At 37.1% G+C, this 20,384-nt stretch overlaps 1 protein-coding gene across 1 annotated transcript in view; it reads left to right on the top strand.

The window, feature by feature from the left end:
• Positions 1 to 20,384, top strand: part of SLCO4C1 (solute carrier organic anion transporter family member 4C1) — a 75,431-nt gene that overhangs the window by 2,317 nt on the left and 52,730 nt on the right. Inside the window, exon 2 of the mRNA XM_003480882.5 lies at positions 2,577 to 2,840. Coding sequence (XP_003480930.2) covers positions 2,577 to 2,840 — 264 coding nt within the window. The remainder of the gene's footprint in view (positions 1 to 2,576; positions 2,841 to 20,384) is intronic.

Raw genomic sequence — 20,384 nt, 5'->3', positions numbered from 1 at the left:
GGTATTGCCTGAGCTGTGGTGTAGACTGCAGACATGGCTTGGATACTGTGTTGCTTGGCTGTGTCATATAGGCTGGTGGGTACAGCTCTGATGATTTGACCCCAGCCTAGGAACCTCCATATGTCGCAGGTGCAGCCCTAAAAACAAACAAACAAACAAACCCTAAAACTTGTCAAGTGTGTTTACTTAACCCAGCACTTCTCAAAGATAAACAGGATTTCCTAATGTGCTTCCCCTCTTCATGCATTTACAATAGGAAACATAGCATGCAGTGTTTCATGAAATTTTTTTTTTTTTAAGCAGACTTCTTGGAACTTATGTAGTACAAATTCGCATTGGGATCGTAGGTTTAAAGTGCTATATTTGCACAAGAGTTTGCAAATTTACATTTTCAGAAAAGTTTTACCATAAAGGCAATCAATCCTAATGACTAACTTTTAATCAGTGTGGCAAGGGTGTTAGGGAGTTGATTTTTGGGTGAGAAGTTTTCAAAATCTAAAATAGTCTTATCTCCTTATAAATATATCACTCCTAGGTACTTCAGAAATTTTGTCTTAAAATATTAAGAATTATAAATTGGCTTATAGATTTATTAAATTGGCATAAAAGTAAAAATCATGTTAGGACTTTCAAAAGTTGTATAAATTTTCATGAAATACATTTCCTTTTTTTTTTGCTTTTTAGGGCCGCAGGTGCAGCATATGAAAGTTCCCAGGGTAGGGTTCAAGTTGGAGCTACAGCTGTTGGCCACAGCCACAACAATGCAGGATCCAACTTATACCACAGCTCACGGCAATGCTGGATCCCCAGTCCAGGGATGGAACCCACATCCTTATGGATACTGGTAAGGGTCATTGTCGCTGAGCCAGGTCAGGCGCTCCTGAAATACTTTTTTTTTTTTTTTTTTTTTTTTTGTCTTTTGCCATTTGTTGGGCTGCTCCCGAAGCATATGGAGGTTCACTGGCTAGGGGTCTAATTGGAGCTGTTGACACCAGCCTACACCAGAGCCACAGCAACTCGGGATCCGAGCCGCGTCTGCGACCTACACCACAGCTCACGGCAATGCGGGATCGTTAACCCACTGAGCAAGGGCAGGGATTGAACCCACAACCTCATGGTTCCTTGTCGGATTCGTTAACCACTGCGCCACGATGGGAACTCCTCCTGAAATACTTTTTTAATAGTCTTGGTAAAGCAAAATTTGAAGAGATTATGAAGATAATGGTTTGGATACATTCTGTTAATTAATGAATGAAATCAGTTCATGGTAACTTCTTAAGTAAAAGGAACAACCAGTTAAGATTTTTGAAATTTGATCAGGTGCTTTTCATATTCAGTTTATAGTGTTTAAACTTCTGTAAATTTAATCTATATCCAAACAGGACAGTTTTGTTAAACCAGTCAAAATTGGTGGTCCAGCTTTTTCCTTTTTTTTTAATTTTTTTTTTTTTCCTTCTTAGGGCCTCACTTGAGGCATGTGGAGGTTCCCAGGCTAGGCGTCAAATCAGAGCTCTAGCCACTGGCCTACACCACAACTCATAGTAACACTGGATCCTTAACCCATTGAGTGAGGCCAGGGATTGAACCTGCATCCTCACGGATTAGTCAGATTTCGTTTCCACTGAGCCATGATAGGAACTACCAGCTTTTCCTTTTTTACCTTATATTCCTTTATCATAGTTATAATGAGCAAATGAAGTATAAGTTTTTTTTCTGTTACTTTGCCTATAATTTAGAATGCCAGTGGTTGAAATAAGACTTTTAGCTTATATTTGGTTTTGCCCCAGAAAGTTTTAAATGGTAACTTTAATGTCTCTAAGAGTGTTCAAAGGAAAAATGATGTTTGAGAACTCAATTTCCCTTTTTTCAAGACAAGGATCTCATGTTATAAATGTTTAAAGATTGAGTAATTTGAGTAGTTTTAAGTATTTGACCTCCTTAGTCACCTGTACATTTTGTACTTTTGCTAGTACATGGGAATATGCTATACTTGGAAATTCTCTATTGAACCAGCTTCATGAGACTTTACCAGTCTGACTTTTTGTTTGTTATTGAAGAAAAAATGAAATTAGCTGTAATTCAGTATGTGACAAGCATCAATTTGATTTAACATCTGAAAGTTCACAAGTGCGTATACTTTAAAAGCAAAGTGGTTTGTAAGGAGATGTGTTTGGGTTGTTTAGCTTTGAAACTTTGAGACTTTTAAAATTGGAACACTTAAAAATATCAGAAGAGAAGTTTCTGTTGTGGCTCAGTAGGTTAAGAACCCAACTGGTATCCATGAGGATGTGAATTTGATCCCCGGCCCTGCTCAGTGGGTTGACAATCCAGCATTGCCGTGAGCTGTGGTGTAGGTCGCAGATGAGGCTTGGATCCTGCGATGCTGTGGCTGTGGTGTTGGTCAGTAGCTGTACCTCCAATTAGACCCCTAGCTTGGAAACTTTCATATGCTACAGGTGTGGCCCTAAAAAAAAAAGTCAGAGTTAAAAAACAAACTTTTGTATGTCGTGTTAATAATCATAATCCGTATAGTAAAGTTGTAATAATGCACATAAATTTCCTCTTTTCTCTTTTAGGTATTGTAGTAAATGGCCTAGTAAATATTAGCATTTCCACTATTGAGAAGCGCTACGAATTGAAGAGTTCCCTGACAGGCTTGATATCGTCAAGCTATGATATCTCATTTTGCTTGTTGTCTTTATTTGTATCATACATTGGTGAAAGAGGACACAAACCAAGATGGCTTGCCTTTGCATCCTTTATGTTAGGACTGGGAGCACTTGTGTTTTCATTGCCAAAATTTTTTAGTGGAAGATACCAATTGGGGTCCCTTTTTGAAGGTAAGTTCTATTGTGTTTTTGTTTCTTTTCATTTAAGATGTGGTATGAAACTAGGTCATTAGTTCTATGTTTCGACTCACTGGTATGGTAAGAAGGGTAGGAGCTTAAGTCTCCTCCATTACTCGCTGCTTTGTTATGGTGTGAATTGTGTGAAGTAGGAGATTATAGAGGCAGATGGTGCATTATTCATTGCCTCAGGGGGTCTCCAAGTTTTTAATCATGTAATACTCATTCCCCATATTACACAGAAGCTTCCTCAAAAAAGACATGGCCTGTTTTACTTTACAGGTAGTGTGACTTCATTGGGGTTTTAAGATCTCTAGTTCTTCCCTTTGTGATTTCATTTGCTGTACTCATAGCTCTGTACCACTGACTTGTTGACTCCCGATTTGAGAAAGAGAGTTATAGAAGTGGAGCTCTTTCTGAGAACTGAAACTACCTTCATTTTTGACCGTCTAGTTTAGAGACATAGAACTTCATGAGTTACCTAAAGTGTTGTTCTGGTCGGTATATTATTTAAAGGCACAGGAAATAAGTTTGATTATTTATATTTCTTTCTTTTCCCTCCCCGAAGAATCCTTTTTAATGGAAAAACAATTATGGTAGAGCCAGAGGAATGTACTAATAAAGTAGACTTTAACTTTTGTCCTTCCTGAGACTTTTAATAACAAATATTGAAATAAAATCAGAGGGCTGCAAAATCAGAAGCTTTGAGATGTTAGTGAGGAAAATGCTTATAGCAAGAAAAAGGGAGAACTGGAGCCTACTGCACGATAGGCATTATTTTATTACCATTAAAAAAAAGGATTAAGATGGTTATATGTGTATTCATATTGAAAATTAATATTAAAGTGTTAACATTTTCCAAGATTATTTCCCAATCTTAGAAAAGCAACAAATAGGAAGATATTTTATTTTATTTTATTTTTGACTTTTTGTCTTTTAGGGCTGCACAAGTGGCACATGAAGGTTCCCAGGCTAGGGGCCGAATTGGAGCTGTAGCCGCTGGCCTACGTCACAGCCACAGCAACATGGGCTCTGAGCCACGTCTGTGACCTACACCACAGCTCACTGCAACACCAGATCTGTAACCCATTGAGTGAGGCCAGGGGTCGAACCCATGTCCTCATGGATGCTAGTTGGGTTCGCCAACCACTGAGCCACGACGGGAACTCCAGGAAAATATTTTTAATAGCAAAGTATATATCATGCAACATGGTTTTAGCAGTGTACTAATTAATTAAGCAGACTTGATTTTGGAAATAAAAATAGAATATGCAAGCATATGGATTAAGACAGGATGTTTTAAAAATGTGGGACAGTTTGGAATGAATGTGATAAGGTAAATGTGTTATCAGTAGAAAGAACAGTTATTTGATTCTAGTGTATTTAAAATTCCACAAGATTTTATCAGGCCAACTTCACATACTTTCTCTGGGGTAGTTTTAGGAATATACCTGTAGGCTTTAGTATACTATCTTTGAAATATTAGTGGTAATGGAAAATCTCAATTTTAGTTTGTCACATGAGAAATACAAAACTGATTCTATGACAGCAAAAATACTGTGTTTATAGTGACTAGGTGGTTATCTTTGTACTGAGTCTAATCCCTCAGTGTTCCAGTTGGTCAGATGCCCTGCTTGTTCTTAAAGTATCCAGACTTTGTTAAAAAAATCTTTGATTCTATAAACTGAAACATAAACATCTACTTCAGTGCAAAAGCCTGAACTGCCCTTAGCAGTCTTCTTAGCTTCATTTCTTGCCATACACATGTTGAGTTGCAGTGAATCTGAACAATTTATAATTCCCAAAGGGAACTGGCCATCAATTAAGCTGTGTGTGTGTGACCAGAGATGAAGCCAAGAGGATTGCTGAAGCTAGACTATAAACTTTTATTTTATTTTATTTATTTATTTATTTATTTATTTTAAGGCTGTACCTGCAGCATATGAAAGTTCCCAGGCTAGGGGTTGAGCTAGCTGCCAGCCTATATCACAGCCATGGCAACGGGGGATCTGAGCTGTGTCTGTGACCTACACCACAGCTCATGGCAAGACCAGATACCTGACCCACTGAGCGAGCCCAGGGATCGAAGCCGCATCCTTATGGATACTAGTCGGATTTGTTTTCCCTCTGCCACAATGAGAACACCCTAAACGATAAACTTTTAGTACATTATTGTATATTGTGCAGGTTTTCAGCAAATTCATATTGATATTTTTCCTTATTTTAGTTGACGTAGATTAAATAGAGGAATTGGCTGATCTGTATGTAAAACTTTTACACTACATTGGCATAATTTAAATAAAAGCTTATATGTGGCAAATAACAAGGAAAAACTTAGATTGCCTTTATGTTATTCTGCCATTCATATAGTGCATATTTATTAATGTTAACTGTGCATGGTGCTGAAATAACAGCAGTGAAACAGTTACATGCCGTCTGGGTTTTGTATACTAGTAGGAGGAAATACAAAATAAACAAACAAGATAACTGAAGAGTGAAGCCAGGATAGCTGATAACTGAAGACTGTATATGTGAATAAATCCTGTGAAGTAATAGTGTACTGGGGCAGGGGAAGGCTATTGTGATAAAAACTGGATAATGAAGAGCTAGCTTTGGAAGATGGTTTCCAGGCCAGAGAAAAAATGGTCAAAGGCCTTAGAGCAGAGAACAGTATGGTAGGTTTTAGAAATTGTCGCTTTTGGCCAGCATGAGCTAAGCAAGGAGGAATGTGGTGCGAGATGAACTTGAGAGGCAGGTAGATCTCAGTGTAAGGCATTTGGATTTTCCTTTAAATGCAATGGGAAGTCCTGAGAGTGTTTTACACAGGAAAGTACATGATCTTATTTCAGTTTTTAAATGATCCTTTGACTTTTCTTGTTCTGAGGGATAAGAGTAAATGGGAGGAAATTAACCAGGAGATTTTTTTTTTTTTTTTTTTGTCTTTTTGCCTTTTCTAGGGCCACTTCTGTGGCATATGGAGGTTCCCAGGCTAGGGGTCTAGTTAGAGGTGTAGCCACTGGCCTATGCCAGAGCCACAGCAACTCAGGATCCGAGCCTCATCTTCAACCTACACCACAGCTCACAGCAACACTGGAACCTTAACCCACTGAGCAAGGCCGAGGATCAAACCCTCAACCTCATGGTTCCAAGTTGGATTCGTTAACCACTGTGCCACGACGGGAACTCCTGCCCAGGAGATTTTTACTGTAGTTCAGGTGAGCAGTAAAGGTGTTATTGGGTGGGTAACACTAGAGATCTAGAGGAGTGACTGATTTTCAATGTATATTAAAGGAAAAAAAGAGAAGGGACTTTCTAGTGGATTGATTAGAAAGAAGGAATGAATAATGACTCATTCATATTTGGCTTGACCAACTAGAGTCATTTATTAGAATGTGATAGGCTTAGTAGAACAGAATTAGGAGTGGAAATTAAGAATTCAGGTTTGGACTTAAGTGTGAACTGCATGGTATATATATCTACTGTACTGTTGCAGCATTATCTTTAGACATATTTGCTTATGTAAATGTGCAAGTCATTCTTTAGTCTTCATTCCTAGAAATGAAAATATTGGCTTGAAGGGCTTCCTCATTGTAATTTTTTTTTTTTTTTGTCTTTTTTAGCTATTTCTTGGCCATTCCTGCGGCATATGGAGGTTCCCAGGCTAGGGGTCTAATCGGAGCTGTAACCACTGGCCTATGCCAGAGCCACAGCAATGCGGGATCCAAGCCGCGTCTGAGATCTACACCACAGCTCATGGCAACGCCGGATCGTTAACCCACTGAGCAAGGGCAGGGACCAAACCCGCAACCTCATGGTTCCTAGTCCGATTGGTTCATCACTGCGCCACGACGGGAACTCCCCTCATTGTAATTTTTGAGAGATAATGTCACACTGATTTTTAGGAAGGGGTATACCACTACCCTCCCACAGTTGGTGTATGAAAATGTCTGGTTGATATTTTGAAATTTTTACACTTTTTTTCATGAACATTTTCTTTAATAGAGATTTCATTGTAGTGTGTTTGTGTTTGTGTGTGTGCAGGTGTTTATAGTATAACAGATACAAAGCTCGGGACTGAAATTACACTATGTATGTAAAGAAACCTGAACATTTGCAAACAGAAGGAATGTTAGAAATTGTAAAACTGTTGTTTTACAATGAAGAACCTTAGGACAAGAGGTGAAGTGACGACTTTTTAGTGCTCTCATAGATGGTCAATAACAGCTAAAATTAATATTAGTTTTGTTTTATTCAATATTTAAAACATTATTACTCATAGTAGGTTAATTAGGTATATTGAAAATTTCAATATTTTTATGAATTTAAACCATTTATTCCCTAATTTCACATAGCCAATTTTAATAGTCTGTATTATCGTTAAAACACAGTAACTCGTCTGCTCAAGTGAATTAATCCACTTTTGAAAACAGGGGATCCTGTAACTGAAAATCTGTGTTATTTGTCCAGCTTTCTAAGGAGAATGAAGAAGACTGAATATTTAAGAAATCATATTATTAATTGAAATTGTACATGTAATTTAATTTGAAACTGACATTGAGAAAATTAATATATTATTTCCTTGAATTTTTTTTTTTGTCTTTTCTAGACCTGCACCCACGGCATACGGAGGTTCCTAGACTAGGGGTCTAATTGGAGCTGTAGCTGCCAGCCTATGCCACAGCCACAGCAACTCAGGATCTGAGCTGTGTCTGCGACCTACACCACAGCTCACTGCAATGTCGGATCCTTAACCCACTGAGCGAGGCCAGGGATCGAACCCGCAACCTCATGGTTCCTAGTCGAATTCTTTAACCACTGAGCCACAGTGGGAACTCAGTATGGTTTTTTTTTTTTTTTTTTTTTTTTTTTTTTGTTACTGTTTATTTTGAACTTGAGGGAAACCAAAGTCGGGGCTCAGCTTGGATGAGATGATCTCTATAAAAGGAGATTAAAGTAATATAGTAAGTAGAAGATAACAAAATGTGAAATATGATAAGCATATGTAATTTCCACAGGTGTGAGAATAACAGAAAAGGAGGTTAAGAGTTAGCAAAAAGGTAGAAAAGAATATGTGGAAACAGCTTGAATTTTCTATTGTTCTTTAAATAAATTTAAGTAGGTTTGAGAAAGTATTATTTAGGGGAAGTTTTAATGGAGACATAAGGGTTAGAGGAGCTTATCTAACTTTGAATGGAGGTAATAACATCATAGGGAAGTTTTGTTTGTTTTTATTGGATACACACACAAAAGAAAGAATTAAATTTAAGGGAAATTAATGCTTCAAAGGGCTAAATTTGGTATACATTAACCTGAAAATAGAATAATGTCATAAAACATTTTCAAGTAAATCATTACTTTTGATATATTTTAACAACCATTAATATAACATATATTTTAATATAACTTCTAAGTATTTTTAAAAATGTAATAAATAAAATGTTATATAGTAAAGATTTATTTATCTTCTTCCAAGCACTTTTTAATTTCCTTTGGATGAGTGTTAGTTTAATGTTTCTAAGCAAAATACTTTTTTCTTTTCATTGAGACTTTAGGATGGAGGTGATTAGTAAATACTTAGGGCTTGTAGAGAAGTAATTATTAAATCCAGTAAAGCCCTTTTTCTTTATTGACTAATGGTTGGATCAGTTTTCCTAAACTGTATTATTTTCTTGTTTCTCTTTTCCATTCTTTACTCTCAAAAAGAGGTAGCTCTCAACACTTGCCATTTGCTTCATCACTAAATTTCTAATGTTTTAGAAATGGTATTTCACAGAGATTTCTGCATCAAAGGACTTTGCTTACACAGAGCGACTCCCCAAAAAAGTTGAACTAGGAAAATGGTTAGAGCAGGACTCAAAGTTGGATTTAATTTTTAGTTACTGTTTTATCTTTGTCTTCTATTTGTAAGGTTTTTCATTGTTGTGGCATTTTTTTAAAACATGGAATGCTTGCCTAGATTGGAGAGTACAGAGGGCCAAGAGTCGTAGAGTTTTTCAGCTACCAATTCAAAAAGGATGCTTTAATTTTGCTTGGTCTCTGAGTGTTCTTGCTTCTTGATATTGCTTCTTCCTTATAGAAATCACACTTATTTTTCTTATATTTAAATTTTACTGTAATGAAATAAAGAGGAGAGGTGATTTCTCAGGTTAAAAGATACAATAGTGTAATAAAACAAATTATTCAAAAAATTTTAAATTAAATACACACAGTAAAAGAGCTAGAGATAACTAGTACTCCAGATGAAACTATCACAATTTTTGGAGTTCCTGCTGTGGCACAACAGGATCAGCGGCATCTCTGGAGCACCAGGACACAGGTTTGATTCCCTTGCCCAGCACAGTGGGTTAAGGATCCAGTGTTGCTGCAGCTGTGGCATAAATCACAGCTGTGGCTCAGATCTGATCTGTGGCCCAGGAATTCCACATGCTGTGGAGTGGCCAAAAAACCCCATAAAACAAAACATAAACTATCACAATTTTTAATATCAGAGGCACTTTACTGTCCCCCAAACTTTCTAAATACTATGAATTATCCTGGATGGTTGCTACCCTTATTTAATGCCTCATAGAGATACTAATTCAGTAAGTGCCGTGTCCAGCGCTGAAGGGAAATGAGGAATCCTGGAAGAGGAATGGCGAGATATAACAAAACACACAAGACTACTTTACATTTAGAAAGTGGGGGACCAGGGGACACTCTGTTTCCACAGAACCAAAGGTGCCTAGGCTTTAGCCCACATGACTTTTATTAAGGAAGGTGATGAGATTACTGCAGAAGGTGACCAGATTAGTATTGGTAGGATTAAGGAAGGTGACAAGATTTGTGGGCAAGAATAGGCCTAGGCAATGACGAGGTTATCTTCTTAGTGATATCAAGGGGGGTACCCTTAGGACCTAGTGCAGTTGTTTATAGAATAACATGAATATCCTGTCTTTGAAGGAGACCCTCTACTTTAGAACTCTGTGTCCACAGCTATTTGCCTTCTGCGGAGTTCAGCTGTTCAGTGGTCTCCAGCAAGTAAGTCTGGAGTAGGACTCAAAAGCTTATATTTTAAAAAATTTCCCAAATGATTTTAACAGTTCACTTGGGAAATATGTGTACAGTTTAAATTTTAACTTGTTTTGTCAGGTCAATTGTGGGCATAGATAGAAAGACTTCATTTTAGAGTTATTGCTTTATATTTTCCTTTAAAATAAGAGTTTCACAACCATCATGAAATACTATATACCTTAGTGTAGTCAGTTTTGTTGAAATTCAAATGACCAAACTTCTGAAATAGAGGAAACTCACAGAGAAAAACAAATAGGAAAACATGTATCAATGAGATGTTAGCAGAAACTGCAAACCACAGCTGTAGTTTGCAGATAGATACAAATCTAGAAATCCACGGCCTTGAGCAAGAAAAAGTTATGTCCCAGCCTTTCCCAAAATATGATCTGCAGAGCACAGTTTCTCAGCTATTCACGGTCTGTTAAACCTGTGTTCCTAGTTCAATTAATTTTTGAAAAGGTGAAGGTTAGAGAGGTATCTTGTTCCATCAGTGTGAAAGTGAATGCGTTGTGTGACCCTTTGGTTAGGGAATGTGAAATGTAGAGTTCTGAACTTACTGACCAAGGAATTCCATTGGTACGCTCGTTCCTTTTACCTTGCTTCCACTACTCACTTTACATTTTCCTTTACAGATAAGTGTTTCAGTGAACAGACTTTGGGGAAATCTGCTCAATGCTGTCTTACATCTAAGTATGTGATTTTTGAAGCCCTTGTTCAATTTAGAAACGTCTTTATGGCCAACACTTAGAACAACATGTGATGGACAATAGATACTTGAGAAATGTTTGTTGAGTTGTCAAATATATAAAAGAAAGAATGAATCCCTTCAGTGGAGGCATATTAAGAGTCTGATGATTTTTCTTCCATAGAAGGCAGTAAGAGTAGGTAATGGCAGATAAAGGCAGTCTGGATTTCTCTTTTCACATTTTCCGTAAACTTGGCTTTATGGAATAAATGTACTCCATGAAGAATAATGGCATATTTTCTTTTCTTTTGCCCACTGACTTGGGCTGAATTCTGTTAAATTATCAGAGGCAAAAATTATTTGCTGTAAATGATCTATATGGGTAAAATTTGGGATCTGGAAAATTTGCAACATGAAAAAGGAAGCTAAAATGAGAAGCAAATTCAGAAATAGCAAAATGCACTGATATTCTATGTTTGGTTTTCATCTTAATCACTTGCTAAAACACTGATTTCACTATGTATCTTCTGCACTTTTAAGGTGGTACTAAAGTGTCAGAATTATTTTTTGATTGTTAGTAGTGATTACCCTCATTTATCTTCATATATGAAATAAAAGTAAATGCTCTGATGGAGCAGTCAAGTGGATCACAGACCACAGTTTGAGTCTAAGCAGATGTAATATATGACAGGTAATGATTAAGCAAGGTTTTTTTTTAGCTTCCTCAGAAAGGTTGGTAAAAATGTGGTTTGTAGCAAGAAAGAAATGAGGAAATTCTATTTTTTTAGTCATTATTTTAAAAATACACAAATTAGCCAGTGTCTGTTTTATGTATTTTTTTCTCTTTTATTTTAATGCTGTTAGCCCATTGCATTGAGTGAAAGTATGCAGCAGTATAGCAGGGATATTAAGGTCAGAGAAAACTGTTTACATTTTTGTTCAAGCGCTGTATGATAGGTCTGTGTGACCCTGGACCAGTTTCTTCAACTATAAATTGCGATGATGATAGTAACTGCTGCCTCATAGGGAATTATACACAGAGATAGGTAGTTCATGGTGTGGGTAAATGCTCATTAAATAATGGCAATGAGTAATAATGAAGTTCATGATAATTATGAAACAGCTATACTAACGTACAAAAACTGCCCTTCTTGGTTTATTTAGTTTTTGTCAGTGGTAGTTACAAGATAATATGAGCAGCTAAAAATCTTTCAATATGATACATATATTTTGGAGGTGCCACATCCCCCAAATCTGGCTAAATACTTTTAAAGTAATATATTTGAAAAGACTTTAATTAGCTATGTTTCCAGGATTGTACTCTTTTTATGAGATAAGAAGATAAATTTAATTGGATCCACACAAAAGATCATGTTAAAATATTGCCTTTTAAATAGCCAGGGCATAGTTCCCTGGTGGCCCAGCAGTTAAAGATCTGGCGTTGTCATTGCTGTGGCACGGGTTCAGTGCCTCACTGGGAAACTTATGCACACTGCAGGCATAGCCAAAAACTATATCTATTTATATTTTTATATGTATTTATAAATATATATATACACACAGAATTGTGCTCTGAGAGTAAATAGCCAAGTTTCCTCTTTTTAAATATCTTTATTTTTTTTCTTCTTTTTGTCTTTTTGTTGTTGTTGTTGTTGTTGTTGTTGTTGCTATTTCTTTGGGCCGCTCCCACGGCATATGGAGGTTCCCAGGCTAGGGGTCGAATCGGAGCTGTAGCCACCGGCCTACGCCAGAGCCACAGCAACCGGGATCCGAGCCGCGTCTGCAACCTACACCACAGCTCACGGCAACGCCGGATCGTTAACCCACTGAGCAAAGGCAGGGACCGAACCCGCAACCTCATGGTTCCTAGTCGGATTCGTTAACCACTGCGCCACGACGGGAACTCCTATTTTTTTTTCTTCTAATTTTAAACATGCTATGTCCCTTTGGAAGCTAATCAGAAGATAGAAAAATGCAAACAAAAATGTAATAAAAGGGAAAAAATGGCATCTATAGAATAAAAAGTAAGGAAATAAAAGTTTTCATGATAACACAGCCTAGGTAACACACATTCATACATATATTCACAAATAGCCACACATAATTACACTTTTATGTTACATAGTCATTAACACACACTGATGCACACTCTCATTTTCACACACTCTTACTAACCTTCATGAACATTCATACACCTTTACATCACATTTACACATACACTTTCAAGTGCACATTTTAAAGAAAAAAGATTTTGAACTTATGGATATCTAATTTTTTTTTAAATTAGAATATATATTGAGTATTGTTATACATTAAAAGAGACAAAGTTGTAGAATACTTATGCTTTTGTATTATTTCATTTTATAGCTAATCTAACCATCTTTTGTTGTGATTTTTATTAATACATATTATTTTTATGGTAAGAAAAGTTCTTTTGGCCATTGCTGGCAATTTAGATAAACTAAGAAGTAGACAGAAAAAAATAATTCATTATTATTTTTTTCTCAAGGAGGACAACTTTGGAATTGTCTTACTATTTTATTGCGCCTGTTATAGAGTTAATGCAATATTTTGTATAGTTTGCAATTGTGAGCATTCTTTTTCTTGCATAAAACTCCGTTTTATATTTTAACCATTCTCATAGAGTTAAATATTTACATGTTAAATGTTTTCCATTATAAATCACCTCATGATAACATTTTCATGTTTAAAGGTTTTACTGTACTTTGTAATTATATGGTAATTAACATTTTGGAATTGGCTGTTTTCATTCAGAATAATTCTCTGAAGACTCATCAGGATTGAGTTTATCAACTGCTCATTCCTTTTTATTGCTAATTAGTAAATATTCCATGGTATGGATTACCATGGTTTGTTCAACCACTCACCTTTTAAAGGACATCTAGGTTGATCCCAGCTTTTTGGCTATTGCAGATAAAGTTATGAACATTTGTGTACAGATTTTTCTTTACAAATTTATTTATTTATTTTAGCTGTGTAAGCAGCATGCAGAAGTTCTTTGGCAAGGGATTGAAGCCATGCCATAGCAGTGACAATGGCAGATCCTCAACCTGCCGGGCTATCAGGGAACTCCATGTGTACAGATTTTAGCGTGAACATAGTTTTCATTTCTCTAGGATAGATGCCCAGTTATAAAACTGCTGAGTCATATGATAGTTCTATACTTAGGTTTTGTTTTTGTTTTTGTTTTTTCTATTTGTGTTGTATATATATATTTTTTTTTTGGTCTTTTTGTCTTTTTGTCCTTTTAATCCTGCACCTGTGGCATATGGAGGTTCCCAGGCTCGGGGTCTAATCGGAGCTGTTGCTGCTGGCCTATGCCAGAGCCACAGCAATGCTAGATCCAAGCCATGTCTGTGACCTACGCCACATCTCATGGCAATGCCAGATCCTTAACCCACTGAGCGAGGCCAGGGATCTAACCCGCAACCTCATGGTTCCTGGTCGGATTCGTTTCTGTTGCACCATGATGGGAAATCCCTATTTGTGTTGTTTTATTTTTAATTTTTTTAAATTTAAAAAATTTTATTAGAGTATAGTTGATTTACAGTGTTGTATCAATTTCTGCTGTACAGCATAGGGACCCATTCTTATTCTTATATTATTTTCCATCGTTCTATATCCTAAGAGACTGAATGTAGTTCCCTGTGCTATACAGCAGGGCCTCATTGTCTATACATTCTAAATGTAGCAGTTTGTATCTATTAACTCCGAACTCCCAGTCCATCCCACTCCCTCTCCCTCCCTCTTGGCAACCACAAGTCTGCTATCCAGGTCTGTGAGTCTGTTTCTGTTGTATATATATACAAGTTCATTTGGGTCATATTTTAGATTCCACATATAAGTGATATAGGGTATCTGTACTTCTCTTTCTGACTTCTTTTAGTATGAGAATCTCTAATTGCATCTGTGTAGCAGCAAATGGCATTATTTTGTCCATTTTTATGGCTGAGTAGTATTCCATTGTATATAGGTACCACATCTTAATCCATTCATCTGTGGGTTTTTTTTTTTTTTTTTTTTTTTTTTTTGTCTTTTTAGGGCTGCACCCATGGCACACGGAGGTTCCCAGGCTAGGGGTCAAATCAGAGCTGTAGCCACTGGCTTACGCTTCAGCAACAGCAATGCCAGATCTGAGCCGCATCTGTGATCTACATCATAGCTCACGGCAATGCTGGATCCTTAACCCATTGAGCAAGGCCAGGGATCAAACCTGTGTGCTCATGGATGCTAGGCAGATTTGCTTCTGCTGAGCCATGGCAGGAACTCCCCATTCATCTGCTGATGGACAGTTAGGTTGTTTCCATGTCTTGGCTATTGTGAATAGTGCTGTAGTTAGCATAGGGGTGCATGTATCTTTTTGAATGAAATTTTTGTCTGGATATATGCCCAGGAGTGGGATTGCTGGATCATATGGTAGTTCTGTATTTAATTTTATGAGGTACCTCCATACTGTTTTCCATGGTGGTTGTACCAATTTACATGACCACCAACCGTGAAGGAGGTTACCCTTTCCTCCACACCCTCTCTAGGATTTGTTATTTGTTAATGATGGGCATTCTGATTGGTGTGAGGTGGTACCTCATAGTAGTTTTGATTTGTATTTCTCTAATAATTAGTGATGTTGAACATTTTTTCATGTGCCTGCCAGGCATCTGTATGTCTTCTTTGGAGAAATGTCTATTTAGGTCTTCTGCCCATTTTTCAATTGTTTTTTTGTTGTTGTTGTTGTTGTTGTTGTTGTTGTTGAGTTGCTGCCTAACAAAAAAATAATGAATTTTTGACAAAATTCATTTTTCTTTATTTTTTCCATTGTGATTGGTTGTAGTGAAATCTTATGGTTTTAATTTGCATTTTTCTAATGGCTAGTGATGTTGAGCATCTTTGTTTGTGCATACTTGCTATCTTTATCCTTCTTGTAGTATCTTTTCATGTTTCTTACCCATTTTCTAACTGGATTGTTTATTTTCTACTGTTGAGTTTGGGAAGTTTTATATCCAAAGTACTAGATCTTTGCCAGATAGGGCTTTGAAAATAGTCATCTAGTCTGTTCCTTATCCTTTTCAATCTTGTAACAGGGTTTTTCACAGAACAGAAGATCTTAATTTGGGAAGCTCAGTTTATCACTTTTTTCCTTTTGTTGTCAGGTCTAATAATTCTCTGCCTAGTCCTAAATAAATCCCAAAGTGTTTCTGTTGGTTTTTTTTTTTTTTAAGTTTATAGTTTTTCATTTTACATTTAAGTCTGTGATAAGTTTTGAGTTAATTTGATTCTCTTTGTATTTCCAATTAGCATTCTCTGCTACCTTTTTTTAAAAACCCAAGTGGGAGTTCCTGTTACAGCATGGGGGGGGGGTTAGGATATGGGGTCAGCTTTTAGCTTGATTTTGATCCCTCATCCAGGAACTTGCATATGTCATGGATGTGGCAAAACAAACAAACAAACAAAAAAACTTCCTCAAACAAAAAAACAAAAGAAATGTTTGTCACGATATTCACTGGATATGAATGAATATTGGAAAGAGGAAAATACACAGGAGTCACTGGTTCAGACAAATCCTGAATTCCCACTGGGAAGATGTCATATTTGTTCCTTATAAAAGCCCTCCTTCTGCTTCTTGAGAGGGGCTTCCATTGTTCATTGTTTGCTGTTGGCCCTTTTAATATAATTATCCCTGGCTGTATTTAAAGAAGGAAAATGGAAACTATATTCTTTGGCTGCTTAGAAGTTGTATCAGCCTGCTTCTTGCCTGCAGAAATTTGGGGATTAAGGGTTGTTTTAATACGCATTGTCATAGGCTGTCTTAGAAGAGGTTGATGGTTCATTTGCTAGTGCAGATGTTTCAAATACTAGTTTTTTTTACCTGATTCAGGCATATGTGCCAGTAATCACACTCACTCATAGTTTTGCATTATCTCCTCTCTTTCTTACCCTCCCCTGTCTCTGGACTTATTTAAACTTATCAGACTAATGAGAGAGTTGTACCTTTAGGTACTTTTCCTTGCGCCATATTTTCCAAATAAAAGTGTTTGCTCGTGGCCGTCTTAATCCTTTTAGTGTCATTATTGAGGAATTGGGCTAGAGTCTTGATTTTATTCACCCCACAGTCAGTTTCACTTGACTTTTGTTGCTCCAAGGCTTTCTGAGTTCTAGAGCAAGATCAAGTTCTTGCAACAAGTGTAGGCAGTGTTTATGGCAGATAGGGAGGTTGTAGGAAGCCTCTGGCAAGTCTCCAAGTTTTCATAAGGATATCTTAGTGAGGCCCCCTGGGTTTTCTTAATAAGAACATGCTTTTCTGTGTAGGCTATTCTTCATTTGAAAAGCAACAGTTGGTTTGCTTCTAGATGCTAGTATATTAGACAGAAACATGATTATGAACACTGTGTGACCTGAAACCCCCATCATGAAGTATGTGTTCTGAAGTATGTATGAAGTATGCAATGGTAGATGCAAGTAGATGTGGAAGGTATCTCAAAATACTAAACTACGTGTTTTTATTGACTTGTACACCACTCTTTTCAAATGGAGAAAACTTATTATAATAAGCAGATGTTAGCCCAGCCTTACTACAAAAACCTTGGTGTCCTCATTATAAGGATCTCAGAGTTCCTGGGGCTGGCTAAGAGAGGAGGACCAAGTGTAGCCTGATTTACAGAGGGATCACGAGGTATGCTGGCACCTGCCAAATGTGAACGTCTCAAGAAAAAAAAAGCCTCAGTCAGGCAGCTGCCTAAAGGCAGCGGTCAGTAGAAGTTCTCTTTTGATAGACGAGAAGGCCTGATGTAGATTTATATTGATTCATGCACAACACTAATAGATAAGTTGGCCTGTCAGAAGCTTGGAAAAAAACCCCAAAATTAATGAAAGTTATTTACAAGGTACAAGGAATTCCATTTGGGAGATGTGCAGTGTGCTTCTGGGCATGGGGCTAAAATGTAACGCTGTTTTTTGCCATTTGTTAGTACATATTTGAGGGCATCCCTTATGGAAGAGGTTCTCGATCAGGAAGAAAAGATGGTTTGTCCAATGAGTGTCAATCAGTGTTTTTCCCCAGCAACTGTGGTGCTTATGGAATTGCCTCATGCAAAAAATAGCCATATGAAGCTGAAAGGAAGCTGAAAACGTGCCCTTTCCCTCATCATGGCTGATCTGACTATCTCTTTTGCAGATTGATTCCCCAGTTTACCAACTACAGGGGCCAGGGAGAGCAATGATTTGGCAGCGTTCCATAGGGTAACCAGTATACCCCAGGACAACAAAAATATAGCTGTCTTGGTTGCAATTTGTCCTCCTAAGACAAATACATATTCTAGATATGAATTTGTCTCAGTGATTGCAATACATCTACCAACACTGACTGTTGTTTAACTTACAGAATGCCCTAATTGTTGTTATAACCCACACAGCATTACTTCTGAACGAGAAAACTCATTTGCAGCAGAATTAATGGTAACAAACCTCTGCTCACAAAATTTACTTGTGTGTCTTACTATGTACTCCAACACTCAGAAGCCACTGACTTGCTAGAATAGTGTCTGTTTTGTTATAACTTGCAGAGTAAGATTTCTTTCTTTAGAGAATATGGTACATGCATTAAATAAGACAGAAACTGTTGCCCTCATACTTAGGGTAAGGAACTAGTAAGTGACAACGGATCAGTATCTCTTGCTTCTATACCTAAAAATTCACTTACAGCATATTTGCCTCTTGCCTTGGTCTTCAGACTAAATCAATAGGAAGAAAAGATGGTCACTGACCTTGCAGAAGTGAAGGATCCCTGTTACTTAAGGGGAAATTGGGTTGTTTCTAATCAGTGGCAAAGAGGAATATACTTTGGACTGAGGGAATTCATTTGAGTGTCCCCATACCCAGTAATACTTGTTAAAATGAAAACTGTGGGAGTTCCCGTCGTGGCTCAGTGGTTGGCGAATCTGACTGGGAGCCATGGGGTTGTGGGTTCAATCCCTGGCCTTGCTCAGTGGGTTAAGGATCCGGCGTTGCCATGAGCTGTGGTGTAGGTTGCAGATGTGGCTTGGATCCTGCGTTGCTGTGGCTCTGGCATAGGCCGGTGGCTGCAGCTCCGATTAGACCCCTAGCCTGGGAACCTCCGTATACCGCGAGAGTGGCCCAAGATAATGGCAAAAAGACAAAAAAAAAAAAAAAAAAAAAAAGAAAAGGAAAAAAGAAAACTGCAGCAACTGATAGAGACAGAATAGCCGAAGACTAGTAAAGACTGTAAAATCCCTCACTGGCTGAGAGACCAGCAGGAGGTAAAAGAAACACAACCTGGATGATAGAAAAAGAGGTGATTACAAATGGAATAACTATGGAGCTTATCAGTTGTCCTACTGCTTTGTTAGAATGAGCCACATGATTAGACTGTCATGCCTCTGGCTTCTATTTGAGTTCAGCCAATAGGAGTTTGCATGTCAGGAAGAAAGAGGTTGTCATGCTTATTTCCCTAGTGTGTTCCCCACCAGACCTGGAATGGAGGTTGCCTTGTGCCTCTACCTAAAGCCACATTGTTGCAGGGGTTTGGTAGCTGCCTAATGGTGGAAGCACCTGCTGTTTGTTTTGCTACAGATTCTCCAGAAAAACCATTTCAGCTAGGTACATTTTAGAGGTACACTTTTGATTCCCATTTCACTTTAGTCATTCAAATTTTATGTCATATATAGTCAATATTTTAAAGAGATTTTCAGATTTCTTGGTATACAATTATACATAAAACTTTCTAATGTTTTAAAAATCATTTATGTATTTGTGGTCATTCCTGTTATATTCATGACATTGGATTCTGGTTTTCATGTTTTTTTTTTTTTTAACAGTTAAATGCCCTTTTAGTTTAGGAGTTTTTGTTTTAGAGACTATAAGGAGATTGACTCAGATTTTAGAGCAAAAGTTTTTGTGTCTTTATTTTACCTTGATAGTCAGAAGTGCTTATAGAAATGTTTCAAATTCACATCCCATATTATTTAAGTAACCAATCCATTTTACTTTATGTCATCTTTAACCATGAGATGAATATGCTAAATACATAGGCTCTTAAATCTTAGAGATTTTGAAGTTAATCTAATCCTGACTTTACACCTGTAAATGAGGAAGTAATAGTATTTCTCTCACAGGATTTTTCTGGGGATTAGATAACTTATGCCAGTGAAAGACCTTGCATCAGATAAGCACTAACTAAGTATTACAATTATTAGTATTGTTTTTAACTAAATGAGGATAAGATAAAAGTAAGGTGTTGTAATCAAGAACCCAGTGAGTCATATAGGCTTATTGTCACTGAATAAGGAAAGATATTAAATGAAAAGTTTCCTTTGGGCAACTCAGGAGAGAATTTTTAATAGGAGGTGGAATTTTAGCAGGGTTTGAATAATGGATGTGGTATCTTATGGTCATTATAGGCAAGGACTTTGTTATTGAATGTTTTTTGTGTTTTAAATTTGATAACTAGAAAATGGATGTTATGAACAAATGTGGGCAAATCAGGTAGAGAAGTTGGTTTTGTGATGAAGATGGTAAATTTTGGTTTTAGAGTTTGGAGGTTGACACTTGGCCTTAGAAATATAACTTATAGCATGAGACATGAGAAGTTACAAATCGAGATTTGAAGTCATCCTCACAATTTCTACATCTGTGACAGTCAAATGTTCATTACAGAAGAAGAGGGGTAGAAGAAAAAGTGGTAAGCAAAATCCTGAATCTTGGCACTAGGAATCCTTGTGATCACTGACACCAATAATCCTTTAAGATTTGTCTGTCTTAATTACTTAAGG

This window comes from Sus scrofa, chromosome 2 (assembly GCF_054392235.1).
Source record: "Sus scrofa isolate SSC_HxYL_T2T_F1_AM1 chromosome 2, Sscrofa_HxYL_maternal_Yorkshire_Landrace_v2.0, whole genome shotgun sequence".
Classification (NCBI taxonomy): Eukaryota; Metazoa; Chordata; class Mammalia; order Artiodactyla; family Suidae; genus Sus; species Sus scrofa.
Note: the sequence above shows the minus strand (reverse complement) of the source record. Positions and strands in the feature narration are given on the sequence as shown.